Source organism: Phyllobates terribilis, unplaced genomic scaffold, assembly GCF_046119375.1.
Source record: "Phyllobates terribilis strain yellow unplaced genomic scaffold, ASM4611937v1 Scaffold_4__5_contigs__length_816908805, whole genome shotgun sequence".
In the NCBI taxonomy this organism is placed as follows: domain Eukaryota; kingdom Metazoa; phylum Chordata; class Amphibia; order Anura; family Dendrobatidae; genus Phyllobates; species Phyllobates terribilis.
Genome location: NW_027362764.1, coordinates 463,460,925 through 463,477,791, shown reverse-complemented (window position 1 = coordinate 463,477,791; position 16,867 = coordinate 463,460,925). Strand labels below are relative to the sequence as shown.

The window sequence follows — 16,867 nt, the reverse complement described above, 5'->3', positions numbered from 1 at the left end:
TGCCATCCTGGATGAGCTGCACTACCTGAACAACTTCTGTGGGTTGTAGAGTCCGTCTCATGCTACCACGAGTGTGAAAGCACAACCAACATTCAAAAGTGACCAAAACATCAGCCAGAAAGCATTGGTACTGAGATGTGGTCTGTGGTCCCCACCTGCAGAACCACTCCTTTATTGAGGGTGTCTTGATAATTGCCAATAATTTCCATCTATTGTCTATTCCAGTTGCCCAACAGCATGTGAAATTGATTGTCAATCAGTGTTGCTTCCTAAGTGGACAGTTTGATTTCACAGAAGTTTGATTTACTTGGAGTTATATTCTGTTGTTTAAGTGTTCCCTTTATTTTTTTGAGCAGTGTATTTCAGTATAACTGATTAAATTGTAGTATCATTCTTCCTCTAATAGTTAAATCCAGCTATAATTATCACATTACATTCAGACACTATGAATCACATTTCTTCAATAAGTTATTCAGTACTTTCAGTTAAAAATTATACCATATTACATGTTGGCTGTATGGTTATTCTCATATACAATGTGTTCACAATTATTCGGCAATTTGTATTTTTGATGAATTATTTTATTATTGAACAACTAAAGTTCTGTCAGTCAATCCAAAAAGTTAATAATCCTGAATATTTTTTTTTAAACCTTGTTTTTTTTAATAGAAAAATGTACATACATCAATGTAAATATTACCCAAAGCATATATACTAATGACAATGATTAACCAAAGCCTACTATCATATGTATGATATGCTGTTATGAGATGGTGGGTAGCAAAGTACCTATTCAAGGCACAATTACATTGATTTAAAAGGAAAATAAACTAAAAACTCGGAGGGAGGGAGGGAAAGGAGAAATGAGGAAATGTCTGAAACAGGTACATCTCTTGCATATTAATCACCCAACATGGGTGTATAACCTTAAACTCTCTTTAAGAGTTGTGCAGGACCCACCGACACCAGAGCAGACCTCCAACACCCAGAAGCATCTCCACACAGTGGTTCTCCCAAGAATATTTCTATATAGGCGCTTCTCCTAATAATAATTGCTCTTGATACCACACTGTTGGTTGAAAACAAGTTTTAATGTCATCCTGAATGCGTTGTGGAAGCAGGGAGATGAAACTTTCCCAAGTTTCAAAAAAGGACTACACCCTTCCCTCCTTATACAAGGAGGCCTCAGCCCAATCCATCTGAAGCAGAAACGACAGTTTGTCTAGAAAGATCTTGAAAGGAGGAGCTTGGTTGTGGATTCATACCTGCAGCATGGCTTTAATACCGGCTGGTGCAACCAAATGTTGTAGTTTACGGGCCCCTGGAGAGCATGTATAATTATCTGGCTTTAAATATCCAAAGATGACCCATAGAGGCTCATCAGGAGAAAAGTTTGTCACATGCGGGGTTGTTAATTGTCGCACTCTGACCCAAAAGGGCTGATTGACCGGGCATGTCCACAAACAATAGAACAAATTGACTTCAGGGGAGTGGTACTTAAAACACATGGAGGAGCCCCATTCTCTGACCTTTTTGATGGGTTAAATAGGATCTATGACAGATTTTCAGCCTCATTTCTATAAAGCGAGCTGAAGGGAGGAATTTGTGTGCTTGATCTAGATCTTTCAGAATGGTGCTGCAGGACAAGTTAGGATCCTCGATCTGCCATTTTGTTAGTGGAAACTGGTATTACTCATAATCCAGGGGAACATGTATGAATTTGTAGTTGGTGGCTATTTGGCCAGACGAGAAATTAGATTTAGTGAACCATCTAAGCAGGCATGGTCTCCACTCCTGCTCAGAAAGATGTTCTAGTATCTTTATTACTTAAATGCCTCTTGAGAAAGCCCTCTATCCAGGGGCGAAACGCGCGTCGAGGCTCCAATTAGGGCCACCTGGTATCTCTGTCTCTCCTGGTCCTTGGCCTGTCTCTTACTTTTATCTATTATTGCGTTTGGTAAGCGACATCTGATATTTACATTGACACTGCATATTTACCCGTACACTTGTATGGAGCGGTGCATTTGCATGGTGTGTCTTATATCCTTTTGTGCTTGCCCCCTTTTCCTCTTTTTTCCTGAGGAAATTTTTCTCAAAGTATATATATCCTGTATTCATATGACTATGTGCTGCATTTTGTAATCTATTACTACTTCATGTCGCCACCTGTCGTGGCCCTTTTTATATTTGATATCTAATAAAGCTATATTGTTTTTATGCCCATATGTACTCTGTTTCTCCTATTATTATATTTAATGCTGAGTAGGCTTGTGGTAATTACTAGCCATGCATTCTTTAATTGGCGTTTTTGCCACGATCATTTAAAATGAAGGCCCCCTTATGTATATTAAATCTTACTTTGTAGATTTTAGAAAGAAGGGAATATGACGGTAGGGTATTTAGACTGCATCTCCTCTATTGTGTACATACGACGTTCCTCTAAGTGGACCAAGTGTTTAATAGATGTTATACTTTGAGAGTACCACCAATAAAAGACCACTTAAGAATTTTCATGTTGAAAATGAGGGTTACCAATGAGTGGGAGAAGGAGAGATGCCTAGGGTACAGTGTCCATTTTAGGACATGATCAGATATCAAAATCAAACATCAAAATGATTGCAGCCGGAGGCCTCCACCCCAGCTCAGATGGTAGAGCGGGTCGTAATGGACAGATTTATCCACTCCCTGTGCAGACCTGGGTTGCCCAGGGGGACCCCCAAAATGCAGATGGTAGGCCTAGTAAAAATTTACCAGGTGTTGCATGCCCGTACTGGGGTATTTAGAAGGAGCTTGAATCTCAAAAGAGGGGTAGTAAAGCCACCACTTGGGAGAGTTTGAGGTCCCAAGGGGTCGCTGAGGGGTTGCCAAAAGTTGCTGGTAAGGACTTGACCTGTTGGAGATGTCACGGTCTTGGACACATAGCCGCCCGTTTTCCTTTGTCCTTCGAACAGATGGACTGAAGCGTGGGGAGGCGCCGTTCGTAGTATGCCCATCCAGCCTGCAGTGTGGACTGTCAGCCCGGTGAGGGGCCCGCAGGCATGTCCCGTAACAATAAGTGGAATACTGGTGACAAGACTCTTGGACTCAGGGAGTTTGGTGACTCTGATAAGGGCCACACTCCCCCACCAGTTGATTCCCGAGAAAAACGTGGGTGTCCGCTGTATTCAATGGGACACCAAAGACTACCATGTTTCCAGAGTGGCTATAAAAACTAACTGCAGCGCTGAGTCCCATGAGGTGGGAGTAGTTAAAGACCTGCTACACCCAGTAATAATAGGGCAGAACTTTAGCCTGTTCTGGGACTTATGGCAGAAAGCAGGCATACCATGTGATTCAGGAAGGAGCCGGTTCCACAATGTTGAATCCCCAACGCTGTCTGAGGCCGATAAATTCCCCCCTGTGTGTCCTTGCCAGTGACTAGGACGAGACGGTGACACAAGAGGCCGAGATTCCTGAGGTTTCTGGGGGAGATTTTGGAACTGCTCAGATGCAGAATCCCACATTGAAAAATGCATTTGATAATGTGTCTTTGATAAATTGGGTTTCTCTAGAGCTGGGGGCTGACACCAGGTTCCCATATTTCACACTAAATGAGGAACTACTTTATCAGGTGACTAGTCCAAGAGGGGAAGTGGTAGAGTAGTTGGTGGTGCCGGGTCCCTATAGCGTAGGGTGTTAGACCTGGCCCATTCTCATATCTTGGGTGGGCATCTGGGAGTAAAAAAAAACCAAGAGCGCATCCTGCAAAGGTTCTACTGGCCTGGATGTCACAGAGAGATTGTTAATTACTGCTGGTCCTGCCCCACCTGTCAGCTAATTGCTCCCGTGTCCCACTTCCGAAGCCCTCTAGTACCATTACCTATTATAGAGGTCCCATTTGACCTGATTGCCATGGACCTTGTCGGGCCCTTGGTTAAGTCTGCCAGGGGACACCAATACATCCTGGTAGTGCTAGACTTTGCCACTCAGTATCCGGAGGCAGTACCACTGAGAAACTCCTTCGCCAGGAGTATAGCCAGAGAACTAGTACATATTTTCTCCCGGACAGGCCTGCCAAAGGAGATCCTGGCTGACCAGGGAACTCCCTTTATGTCCAAGGTAATGAAGGAGTTGTGTAAAGCTCTCCAGATTACACAGCTCTGGACATCGGTATACCATCGGGAGACGGAGGGCCTGGTGGAGATATTCAACAAATGAGGAAATGAGCAAAAAAGTATACTGACATTACCGCACGGGATCACAGCTGATTCTTTCTTTGAGGTAAAGCAGTGCTTAAAACAGGCAGGGAAATGTTTTACCTCACAAAAAGAATCAGCTGTGATCCCCTGCTGTAATGTCTGTATTGTCGTTTGCTTCCTCCCCTGCCCAGGAGCTGTGGTATGATCAGACCATGTTCCTGCACAGTCAGACACAGCCATTAGGCTATGTGCCCATGATGCAGAAATGCAGAAAAAACGCATGCGGATTGTACATGCTTTTTTCCTGCCAGGGAAACGGCATGGATTTATATAGTGTGACCGTAAAGAATGGTAACAAATAAATCTATACTTACCTTCTGATTGGCTCCGGAGTCTTTATTCCATCCTTCCTGGCTTGCCGGCAGCTCGCGGTACACTGAAGGACCTGCCGACGTCAGGGGTTGCGTGACCCGTCACATGACTAAATGACGTCAGCGCAGGTCCTTCAGTCCACCGCGATCTGCTGGCAAGCGAAGACAAGCGCATCGGGGGCCATCAGAAGGTAAATATAATATTTATTTTTTATTTTATTCTTTTTTTTAAAGGTTCTATGGTACCCGGGTCCGGAGGAGAGTCTCCTCTTCTCCCGACCCGAGTACCATCCGCACATTGAAACGCATGAATTCCGCATCTACAGATGCAGTGATGCGTAATCCATGTGTTCCAATGCAAGTCAGTGGCGGTGAAAACGCAGCTTTTCCGCAAAATAATTGGTAGTGCTGCATTTTTTTCCGCAATGATAACCCGCAACGGAAATTTCCGCAGCATGTGCACAGCACATGCGGATTATCATTGGGGAACATGGCAGGTCTTCTACCATGCATTTTTTAAGCTTTTCTGCAGTGTTATTGCCACTGCGGAAGCGCTTAAAAAACGCATCGTGGGCACACAGCCTTTCACAGTACACAGCAGGGGAACATTTATAAGATTGTCTCAGCACAGGAACATTTTTTTTAACACAACCAATTGTGGAACTTATTTTTATTCCAAGATCTATTGATTAAAATCTACTTTATTTATGGGAAAACCCCTTTAAATAGGATAGCGCTTGTAGTACAAATCACAGCAACTGTATGAATGTGAAGGAGGTGATTATGGGGGTGCCAACTTCCACAATCTGATATTTATTGTCCTTTCCTAAGGAAAGGTAATTAATATCAAATATAGTATAATTCCATTCCTTTTTTTCCATTACGTTTTACTTTTTCTGTCAGAATACAATCTTAGGTGTTCCCTCATGGATCATCTAGGAGACTTTCCATTGGTGAAGAATGTTCTTACGTTGTCACTTGTGTTGAATAAGGGATATTATGTTCATGCTTTGGCTTTTGTAATTAAGAAGAACGGTGGAACATGTTGGCTACTCGTTTCTATGTTCAGATATTAATCCAGCAATGAACAATGGCTTGGAGGCCCTCAGAATTGTGAGTAAAGGTCTGGATGCAGGCTGTACTCTGCTTTACATGGGATTATTTCCACTTGAAAATACAATAAAAATGGTGTCCAGAGTGAAGTTACATTTCAAATTACTTTGCTATTCCTACTAACCTTTGTAAAAAAAAAAAACCTATGAAATTATTCTAAGGAAACAGTATAGAAATTTACTGTGGGATTACTATAGGTCTTGATTGAAGGATTCGGATAAGAGGTTTTCCTTCGCCTGCATCTCATTCTTTAGGAATCTAATGCATACTTTCTCTTAAGCCACAAATTGTGTCTTCTCATGCATTAATCAGTGCGTATAAAAGAGCTTAAATTCCTGTATTCATTCTGGTGTCTGTGTAACTATGAATATGTTGAAGAAGGGCACATTAATTTGAAATATTTCTAATGTGGTAAATTATTCATGCAGAACAATGAGAACCTGCCCCGTCATTCAGTGACGAGTTAGAGTCGATCGAGAGCCCTTGCAATAAAGCTTTGAGAAGATTTCTCTTCTAACTTTCACCCTTGTGTTTTACAGATTCTCATCCCTTTCATTTTGGTGATGTGCTCATTTGAAACCGTTCAGATCTCAGCCCAGATTTCCTCTAAAAGGTACTTGAAAAGCCAGCCATTGGTAATGCACAGTAGTTATCTAGTTTAGTGTCCCAGGGCTAAATATTTATGATGGAAATATTATTCATACTCATGACTTCCTCCCAATATGATTATAAATGTACCATGAAAAACATATGACCGGCATTAGTTTAAGTGGAGATTTGTTTTATCAAGTAACCTTTTATGTGCAGTCCTCTAGGGGTTAATCGGGGTTGCGCTAAACTTCAAACAATTCAGTTAATCTCAATTCTCCTTTGAGTAAAAAACCGTGGCCCTCACCAGACCCTTCCATCTTCTTTTATTCTTAGAGTAATTTAGGCTAGGGCTGCACAGTGACTTTGGCCACGGCAGTCGTCCACTTGATGCTACGGTACATCGCCGTGCTGTGGAAATGAATGTGGTTGCATAGTGACATCTACAATACTGCGACCACAACAAATAAATCACAAAAAGTCAGACTCAGTTGGATTTTTTGTGACTTGCTTGTCGCGGTAATGTGTATGCGACTTCATTCACTTATTATAGCATCACGATGTAGCAGCAGGTGGACGACTATCCCGGCCAAAGTCAATGTGTAGACCAAGCCTAAGACCAAGATATAACTGGGGAGATGGAGATGCTAAAGCGATGGCCGTTTCACTCACTTCTGCGCTTCTGTTGACCACCTAACTGGTGGTTATTCTGGAGGTCACATCACACAGGTGCCCACAGGGGTCTTTGCCAGTGTAGGACATGTATATCAGCAGAGCAGACTGTCAGGCATTACATGTCTCACACTGGTAACGCCCCCTTCATGTCAAATAATCTCTGGAGTCAGATTCTCATGTAGATCAGTGTCCGCCCCGTAGCCTGGAAAGCTCATTGACATAAGAAAAACGAGGATATCTCTGGCATAAGACATCGGATCGCAGATATCAAAATGTCATTTTATTCAGCTTCCTATTACCTATATGTCCATATAGATGTCTTAGGAGGTTTAATCCTCATGACAAATTCCTATAAAAGAGCCGTGCATAAATTAATGTCTACAAACCTCAAAGAACTTAATAAACGTTGTAAAGAAGAGTGGGACAAAATGACTCAAAAACAATGTGAGAGACATATAGATGATTATTTTATTTCATTGCTGCTCAAGGAAATATAAAAAGCTATTGATTCATGGCGTGTATTTAATTTTTTAATTTGTCACATGTTCATCTGAGGCTGTATCCAAATGTTTGATAAATGTCTTGATACATAATACCATAGAATTCAAAGTGGGTGTACCTGTTTTTTCTTATGACTGTATATATTATGTGTTAAGCATTCATAATTACTCTGTTTAGAGCTTGTATAATTTGTAACTTTGACATCCATATTCGGGCGCTTACGATAGTAGTGCATTGTTGAACAAATTTTCCTAATGTAAATATTCTAGAGATTATTTAGGCTAAAATGTCGTCTTCATGTTAGTCATTTGTGTAGGGCTGTCTGGACTGTTGCAATGGTTAAAGAGAACCTGTCAGCAGGATTTAGCCCTATAAACTAAAGGCATGGCTATAATTGTGCTGTGATCCTGAGTCATCTGATAACTGATGTGAAGGGATCTGCTCAGTGGCTGCTGAATACTCACCTTGTGAAGTTTTCATAAAATGACGTCTTCTGTGCTCCGTTGTGCTTCGGGGCGGGACGTAGGGGCAGGGTCTTCTGGTTCTCTGGCCCCTCCACCAGACCCTTCTGCTTCTTGTGCAGGTCACTGATTATTCAGTAGTGGGCGGCACGGTGGCTCAGTGGTTAGCACTGCAGCCTTGCAGCGCTGGGGTCCTGGGTTCAAATCCCACCAAGGACAACATCTGCAAGCAGTTTGTATGTTCTCCCCGTGTTTGCGTGGGTTTCCTCCGGGTTCTCCGGTTTCCTCCCACACTCCAAAGACATACTGATAGGGAATCTAGATTGTGAGCCCCGATGGGGACAGCGACGATAATGTATGTAAAGCGCTGCGGAATATGTTAGCGCTATATAAAAATAAAGATTATTGTTATTATTATAGACAAACTACGGCACTCCTGCCTGGAAGTTGCTGGTGCTCAAGTAGGGTCCAAAGCCAATGTAAAGATAAACTTGGCACTCAAATAAACTCAGATAATATTGAATATTTAATGATGAGAAAGTAGTACAAAGGCACAAACATTTTGATCAAATGCGACCTTCATTAGTGTGCGCAATGTTAAGTAGAGGACATATATGTGAAGTGATGTAATATGCAGCCTCTGATTGTTCAGTATCCTGCCTTTTTAAAATTCCACGCCGCTGCCGCCATCATTGTGTGGGCAGATCGTGCTCAGTGTGAGTCTGCGTCCTGTATGCAGGACTTCAATAAAATGGCGCTGGAGGCAGCACATACGCATATCGAGACTTTGGCTCAATTCAGAGCACACGGGACGCCGACTCTCTCTGCGCATGCACTGCCCACACAATGATGGCGGCATGGAATTTTTAAAAGGAGGCAGGTCACTGAATTGATGGGATCAGTCACATTTTGATTTTATGTGATATACCAACACAAAGTAGCAAGTTTTTCTGAAGTGTAAAGGAAATGATACATGGTTTTCTAAATATTTAAAAATATAAATATGAAAATTGTGATAATTATTTGTTTTCAGCCATTGAGTCAATATTTTGTAGGAACACCATTCACTGCAATTACTGTTGTAAGTCTTTTGGGGTATGTCTCTACCAGTTTTGCACATCTAGAGGCTGAAATTTTTTCCCATTCTTTGCACACTAGCTCTAGCTCAATGAGATTGGATGGAGAGCATCTATGAACAGCAATTTTCACATCTTGTCACAGATTTTCATTGGGATTTAAGTCTGGACTTTTACTGGGCCATTCAAACACATGAATATGCTTTGATGCTGCCACCACCATATTTGACTGTGAGGATGATGTTTTCAGGGTGATGTGCAGAATTCATTTTCCGCCACACACAGTGTTTTGCATTTAGCCTAAAAAGTTCTACTTTGGTCTCATCTGACTAGAGCACCTTCTTCCACATGCTAACTGTGTCCCCTACATGGCTTTTTGGAAACTGCAAACGCAACTGCTTATAGATTGCTGTCAAAAAATGTCTTTATTATTGCCACTCTTCCATAAAGGCCAGATTTGAGGAGTATTTGACTGATTGTTGTCCTGTAGACAGATTCTCCCACCTGAGCTGAGGATCTCTGTAGCTCCTCCAGAGTGACCATGGGCCTCTTGGCTGCTTTTGTTATTAGTGCCCTCATAGTTTGGGATGTCCGTCTAGGTCAGTGATTTTCAACCTTTTTTGAGCCGCGGCACACTTTTTATACTTAGAAAATCCTGGGGCACACCACCAACCAAAATAGCACAAAATGACACTAAAACAGTCATATTATACATATAGTTAATAATATAGATTCTAAATTTATTTTACTCACTCAGTGTGAAACCTGGGCCTGTTTCGATAAACACAAAAGGGATATCCTGGCAGGAATGGTGGAAAGACACACACAAAGCTCTTCCTCAACAGTTCTCAGTTTCTCCCTGTTTTTATTTTTTATCGCAGTCAAGCTTGAGAAGCCCAGCTCACATAGATATGTGGTTGAAAATGGGAGCAATGTCAACATAGCTTTGTTGGCCAGAATGGGAAACTCCTTGGCAACAGATAACCAAAAACTGTCCAAAGGAAGATCAGCAAACTTTAGCTTTAAACCGCGATCTTGCTTCAGTTCAACGAGTTCCTCTTGCTCCTTTAAAGTCATGTCCTTTCCAGCAACGGATAATGAGCTGTATGGGTCCTTAACCCAGTCAAGGCATTCTGTGAAGGCTGAAGAGAAATAGAACGATAACTTCTCCTCAAGAGTTTTCAAATGTCTGCCAATCGCTTCGCACATTGCAGCAGTATTGTCATCATGCAGTTTCTCGGTGAGTGGGAACATCTGAAGGTTGCCACCCTGCACATGTTGTTGCCAGAGCTGCACCTTTAAACGGAATCCGTTCATTTTATCAGTGCTTGTAAGCAGGTTTTCATTTCGACCTTACATCCGTGTGTTTAGTTCATTCAGATATTGAAATATATCAGCCAGGTATGCCAGCTTTGCACACCACTCATCACTTGCAAGCAGCTTTGGATAATCGGACCTCTCGTTTGTAAGAAATATTTTAAGTTCCTCTCGCAACTCATACACACGGGCCAGCACTTTGCCGCGTGACAGCCACCTGACCTCCGTGTGGAGCAATAAGATTTTATGTTCCGCTCCCATTTCTGTACACAAAGACGCAAATAAGCGACATCTCAAAGGTCGCGTCTTCACAAAGTTCACTATGCGCACAACATCATCCAACACAGGAGCTAGATCTGCTGGTAAGGTCTTTGCAATGAGGGCCTCACGGTGCAAGAAACAGTGGGTAGCAAGAACATCTGGGTTTATTTCTTTAACCCTACTTACAAAGCCTTTGATGCGCCCGACCATGGCTGCGGCTCCATCAGTGCAGACACCTGTGCAGTTTTCCCATGTAAGTCCACTTTTATCAAGATATTCCGATGTGACTTGGAATATTGCCTCTCCTGTTGATTTTTCTGTCAGTGCCTTGCAAAATAGGAAGTTTTCTCTAATGGCTTCACCATCCACAAAATGCACATTGGCCAACAACTGACAATGTCCACTGATAATGTCGACTCATCAAGTTGCAAGGCAAATTTCTTACTGATGCGCACCTTTTCCAAAACAACTGTTTCAATGTCCGCAGACCAGTCATCAATCCGTCTGGCAATTGTGTTATCAGGGAGAGGCACTTTAGCTATCTCTTTAGCTGCTTCAGGGCCAAGCATCTCATTTACAATAGCTTTACAAGCTGGTAGTATTAATGTTTCTGCCACAGTGTGGGACTTTTTCGATTTAGCTATGAGTTCAGCAACAAGGTAGCTAGCTTTGAGGGCTCTCTCATTTACCTTTGTGCTTTTTCTCAAAAAAGTTGCCCCTTTCTCATTGTTTGTACGTAAGCGTACAAAATACTCCATCGGTTTATTTTGAACGGAAGGGTGTTTCGTTTGGAGATGGCGTTTAAGTTTGCTTGGCACCATAGCGCTATTGGAAAGCTTCTCACCACACACCAAGCACAGTGGTGTTGGTGCTGTCGCATCCCCAGTGGAAGTAAATCCAAATGAAAGATAGCTTTCGCTGTATTGCCTTGAGCTCACCGACTTGTCTTTTTTCTTTTGTCGAACTCTCATACTAGGGCCTTCATTTGGGTTAGAATTGTGTCCAGGGTCCTGTTCGACATTTGCCTTTTCCATTCTCAAATACTTCTCCATCACTGCTGAGATAGTGTGCGCAGCCACACACTAAAATAGAAGAGTATTACATTATCTGCCACACTTAAAGGACCTCTGCTAGGCATATTTCATTCCTGAGGGCTTAAAAGCAGCTCTCGTGGTGACAAGAAGCTGATTTAAACCCCCCAAGAGTGAACTTCGCGAGAGCTGTATGTGTGTGATAATAACTTATATTACTACGGTCTGCATTTCCTGCTTGAATTGACACTAGTGACGTAGCACTCAGCTTTCTCTATAAGTAGAATAGAGCCGGCTGCCAAGTGCTACGCCACTAGAGTCAATTCAAGCAGGACATGACTGCTGAAGAATGGTACTAATATCATTTATTATTCCATACATACAACTCTCACGGAGTTCACTCTTGGGGGTTTTAAATCAGCTTCTTACCACCACAAGAGCTACTTTTTTAGCCCTCAAGAGTGAAATATGCCTGGCAGAAGTCCTTTCAATAAATTATTTATTTTAAAAAAGTGAAATCAAAAAGGATAACCCCCTCATATATTCAATCCCATGTAACCTCATAAATACAGTCCCACGTATATGAGCACATGATTATCAGCATCATATACTGTGGTGATGTGCACTGTACAGCGCCACAGTATATGGTGCTGATTATTATGTGGCTCATATACTGCAATATAAAGGGGTACAATGAGAAGTACTATGGCCATGAGGCCAGAGTACAAGTGCCCGCTCATATACTCAGCATATGAGCTGGTACTTGTAGTACTCCAGCCTCATGACTATAGTATTTCTCATTTTACATTTCTCATTGTTATATGCAGTATACTGCTGGAGTACTAAAAGTACCAGCTCATATGCTGAGTATTCTGCCAACAGTTCATATACTCAGGCAAAAGCTCATATAGTCGGCATTATTGGCGGGCATTACCTTGGCGGCGGGCAAATGCGAGAGTCTCTCCGCTCTCAGGATGACGCGCCGGCCTCGGTGACGTCATTAAGTCGCGCGAGGTTCAAAGCTTGCGCATGTGTTATTGTACACGTCTCCTACATTGTAAGAAGGCGTGACTGCGCATCGAGCGCATTGCCGGGAAACAAAACACAGGGGGCACCATAGTTTGGGGAACTTTCCCCGCGGCACACCCGACCATGTGTCGCGGCACACTAGTGTGCCGCAGAACACTGGTTGAAAATCACTGGTCTAGGTGAATGGTCATGTCTTGGTAGGTTTGCAGTTGTGCCAAACTCCTTTCATTTTTGGATGATAGATTGAACAGTGCTCCATGAGATGTTCAGAGCTCCGGCTATATTTTTTTTTTACCTTTAAACCTAACCCTGCTTTACTCTTCTCTGCAACTTTAACCCTGACCTGTCTTGTGTGGTTCTTCATTTTCATGATGCTGTTTGATCCCTATTGTTCTCAAACAAACCTCTGAGGCCTTCACAGAACAGCTGTAGTTATACTGAGAATAAATGACACACAGGTGGACTCAGTTTGCCAATTATATGACTACTGGAGGCAATTGGTCATTCAGGATTTTCTTTAGGGGTACAAAGGGCAACTACAATTTGTATTCAACAAATGCACGTTACAATTTTCAGACTTATATTTTTAAAATTTGTAGAAAACCATGTATTGTTTTTTTCACAAATACTTGCTACTTTCTGTTGGTGTAGAACATAGAATCCTAATACAATACTGTACTTATAAGTTTGGGTGAAACGTTAAAAAATGTGGAAAAGATCACAGGGTATGAATACTTTTTCAAGGCACTGTATACAGAACTTCAAAACAAGATTTCTCGCTGGAGCATTGCTTTGGGGTCATAAAGAGATCACCTTGGTTATCTTTTAAAGGGCAACAGACATATAAATGGGTTTGTGGTGTAGAAGTTCCTGACATGTTCCCTTTAATGGTCATTTTGTGCTCCTCTTATTGGGGTTGTGCTGTCTAAACAGGCCATTAAATGACAACCAACCAGCTTGCATGGTTGATGGCCGGGGCCGGCACGCTTAATCCCAGTATTACTCTAAAACTTGAGCTAGATGATGAGCTCTGCCTGGCATTGATTTGCTCCAAAAGGATACATTATCTCACTGTAGTCTAATTCTTTACCAGAATTACTAGCCATACTACTGAAATCACTCTCTTAAACTGCGCACTTCTAAACAGCAAGAAAGCTATTACTTAGATTTACAGATGATCCAAACTAAAATGGAGATCCTTTTTGCCAAATAGTGACTTTATTGCTGACTATCCGAGACAAAATACTTATTCTTTAAGAATATAATTTACCTTTTTAATGTGTTTCTCTTGCACTTGTGATCATAAAGTGTAATTAACTTCACTACAATTATATCTTCATTTTCCCTTTATAAAAGGAGCTAACGGTAGAAGACAGAAATTTAGAAAAGGTATCTAATACAGTAGTTTAGATAGTAGAAATGATGGAGGAAGCCAGGAGACAGCTTACGTTATATATGGATATTTGTAACATACATAAGAAAGTACACATCAGAAATCAGATTTATAAAAATTATGGTTCATTGAAGAAAATTACTTTGTGTAACTGCTAAATACATGTTTAAAAGGGGTTGATAAAATTTACATAAGACCCTGTCACAGGAGGAGTATCTAAAAAGAGTTGGTTACCTTTGAAAAGCCATTTCTAAAATAATTTTTTCCACTTTAGGGCTTGTTCATATGCTGTATTTCTTTGCATGTTTTTCTATTTTTTTTTTGCAGTACCAGCAAATTGAATAAGATTTATGAAATCTCATGCATAAGCTGCTTATTTTTTCCTTGATGCAGATTAGAAATATTGTTTTGGGGTTTCAAATCCACATATCAATTCTTTCAGCGCTTTTTACCCATTTAAATAAATGGGGTAAAAACACATTAAAAGCGTCAAAACCGCATGTGTTTTATGCTGCATTTATTTCTTGCAATACTTTTGGGTGCTGAAAAATCTGCTGCAAATACTCAACATGTGCACATACCTTTTATGATGTAATTGCGTATTGCTAGGATATGTCACTTATGATCGTTGGGGTCTGACCTTTGGGGCTTCTGCCAGTCATGAGAGTGAAGAAGGCCCAGCACCACTTGACAATGCAGGGAACTTCCAGATTTCTAATACATTACTCGTTTCCACTGTTTTGTGAACTCCATATTTAATACTTAATTTAGTACTCCATATTATACTATTCGTGCAGTCCAACAGGTTCCTTTATAATATGTAAAATAGTGTAGTATTTTAATGCAGATGCACAAAGTCATCATAACTAACTATATTCACAAAATAATCACAGTGAAATATAGGACACAGGAGTTTGCATAGCAATCCAAAATCTCCACATCTACTTGTTTGGGTAAATACTTGTATTCCCATGATATAACAGTTATGGAACAAGGGAAGTCTCTACATTGATGAATAAATGGATATGTTATGCCCTCGATCTGAATGAGCAGTTATCATTTAGCCCAGACTGATGATGATGATGCTGCAGTATGGGAATCCAGATGGAACAATGGAGTCAGCAATAAGAGACTGGTGATCGGAAAAGCAAACTAAATAAAAGGATCTGATGAAGGAAAGTTGAAAAAATGGCAACAGGCAATACAGTTGTAGTTGACAAGGAACCAGAGGAGACTCCTCAATGTGGAACCTGGAGTAGAGCTGATTTACACAGGAGGTTCTAAACCAGGACTGAACCCGCAAAGCAAAGTAGCAGAGCTGAATTTACAGAAGTCCAATACGGAGCTGACGGAAGAACAGCAGGATATGAGCCAGCGATGTAGCGAAGCTGAGTTTATCACAAAATCCTATGCACAGCTGACAGCAGTATAGCAGAGCTGAATTTGTCATAGAGTCCAGTGCAGAGCTGTAAGCAGAACATGAGAGATTGACTCATCGATATAGCAGAGATGAGTTTGGCACCAAGTGCCCCGTGGCCTGCGCCGTACTATAAAGAAAGTGGTATCCCAGCCATGTTCTGTATTACCCTGGTAACCTAACACACAGAAGAATAGAGGGAGCTGGCCGAGGCAGGAGGAGGATGCTGGCATGGTGCTGGAGCTCAGTAACAGGACAGCTGGCTTTTACACAATCTATTTGTTTGAAGAAGACATAAATAGAGAAAACACTTAATATGTAGTATTTCTAGTGAGGGATTGGTAATCCCGACATAGATCCCCTACTTCTGCTCTCACCTTGTTGGGTTGTGTGATCCTTATTGTGTTCAACTGTTAGTGGATCTGATTCAAGTGCAAGAAATACATGAAAATCAGATCATTTCATTGGGCCTTGTTCCAAATTGAGAAATGTATTCCCGAAGAACTCAATACATGGGCTAATAAAACAAGTAAATAAACCAATTAAATAGTATGGATTCTTTGCACCTGGGATAAGTGCCCGATAGGCTGTGTGCCCACGTAGCATTTTTCAAGCGTATATGCTGCGGAATTTCCGCAGCGTAAACGCTTGAAAAACGCATGTATATCCGCACCCCATGGTCCCCAATGGGATTCCGCAAGTTCTATGCACATGCTGCGGATTTTTCCGCAGCGTTTATGCCGCGTTCAAAAATCCGCAGCATGTCATTTAATTTTGCGTTTCCGCAAGCGGAATTGCCTTAGTCCAATGCATAAAAAACGCAAGGCAATTCCGCATGTGGAAAACGCGTGAAAAATGCGCGATAAACGCGTGCGGAATTCCGCATGCGTTTTTCCGGGAGAGGACTTGCATTTATGCAGCAGAAATTTTCTGCTTCATAAATGCAACGTGGGCACATAGCCATAAAATATCTTTATTATAACTTTATTTATGCATCTTCTCAATCTGACAGTGTTCAATAAATGATCAGACGAATAGTAACACCCAGTTGTCATACATTTCTCGGAGGAATAACAGTGAAATGGCATAAGGCAGGGTTACAAGGAAAGATAAACCAGAACTATTGTTTCATAGGGAATATAAATATTTATTAATTCATAAAAGAGCACAGTCCTTGATAAAGAGATACCTGTCACACTGGATACTATAATCATTACTGTTACTTTGTCTATTGGAAATCCAGCTGATACTGGACCAAGATAACTCATACACATTTGAATATAATGTGAAAAACCCTACTTTTTTAAATTAAATTGTAGGAGAAATAGCTCAAAAGGCAACGTTTGTGAAGACATTCACTTTTTACTAGACCATGCTTTCAATGTCTTTTAACTGACATTTCTGCAGACTGCATAAATCCATAAAACAAGTGAATATAAGAAACTTTGTAATACAG

General features: G+C 41.4%; 1 protein-coding gene across 1 annotated transcript in view; it reads left to right on the top strand.

Moving 5' to 3' along the window:
- PIGN (phosphatidylinositol glycan anchor biosynthesis class N) overlaps positions 1 to 16,867 on the top strand; it is a 363,689-nt gene that overhangs the window by 283,697 nt on the left and 63,125 nt on the right. The window contains exon 26 of the mRNA XM_073678652.1: positions 6,202 to 6,275. Within this exon, the coding sequence (XP_073534753.1) occupies positions 6,202 to 6,275 (74 nt within the window). The remainder of the gene's footprint in view (positions 1 to 6,201; positions 6,276 to 16,867) is intronic.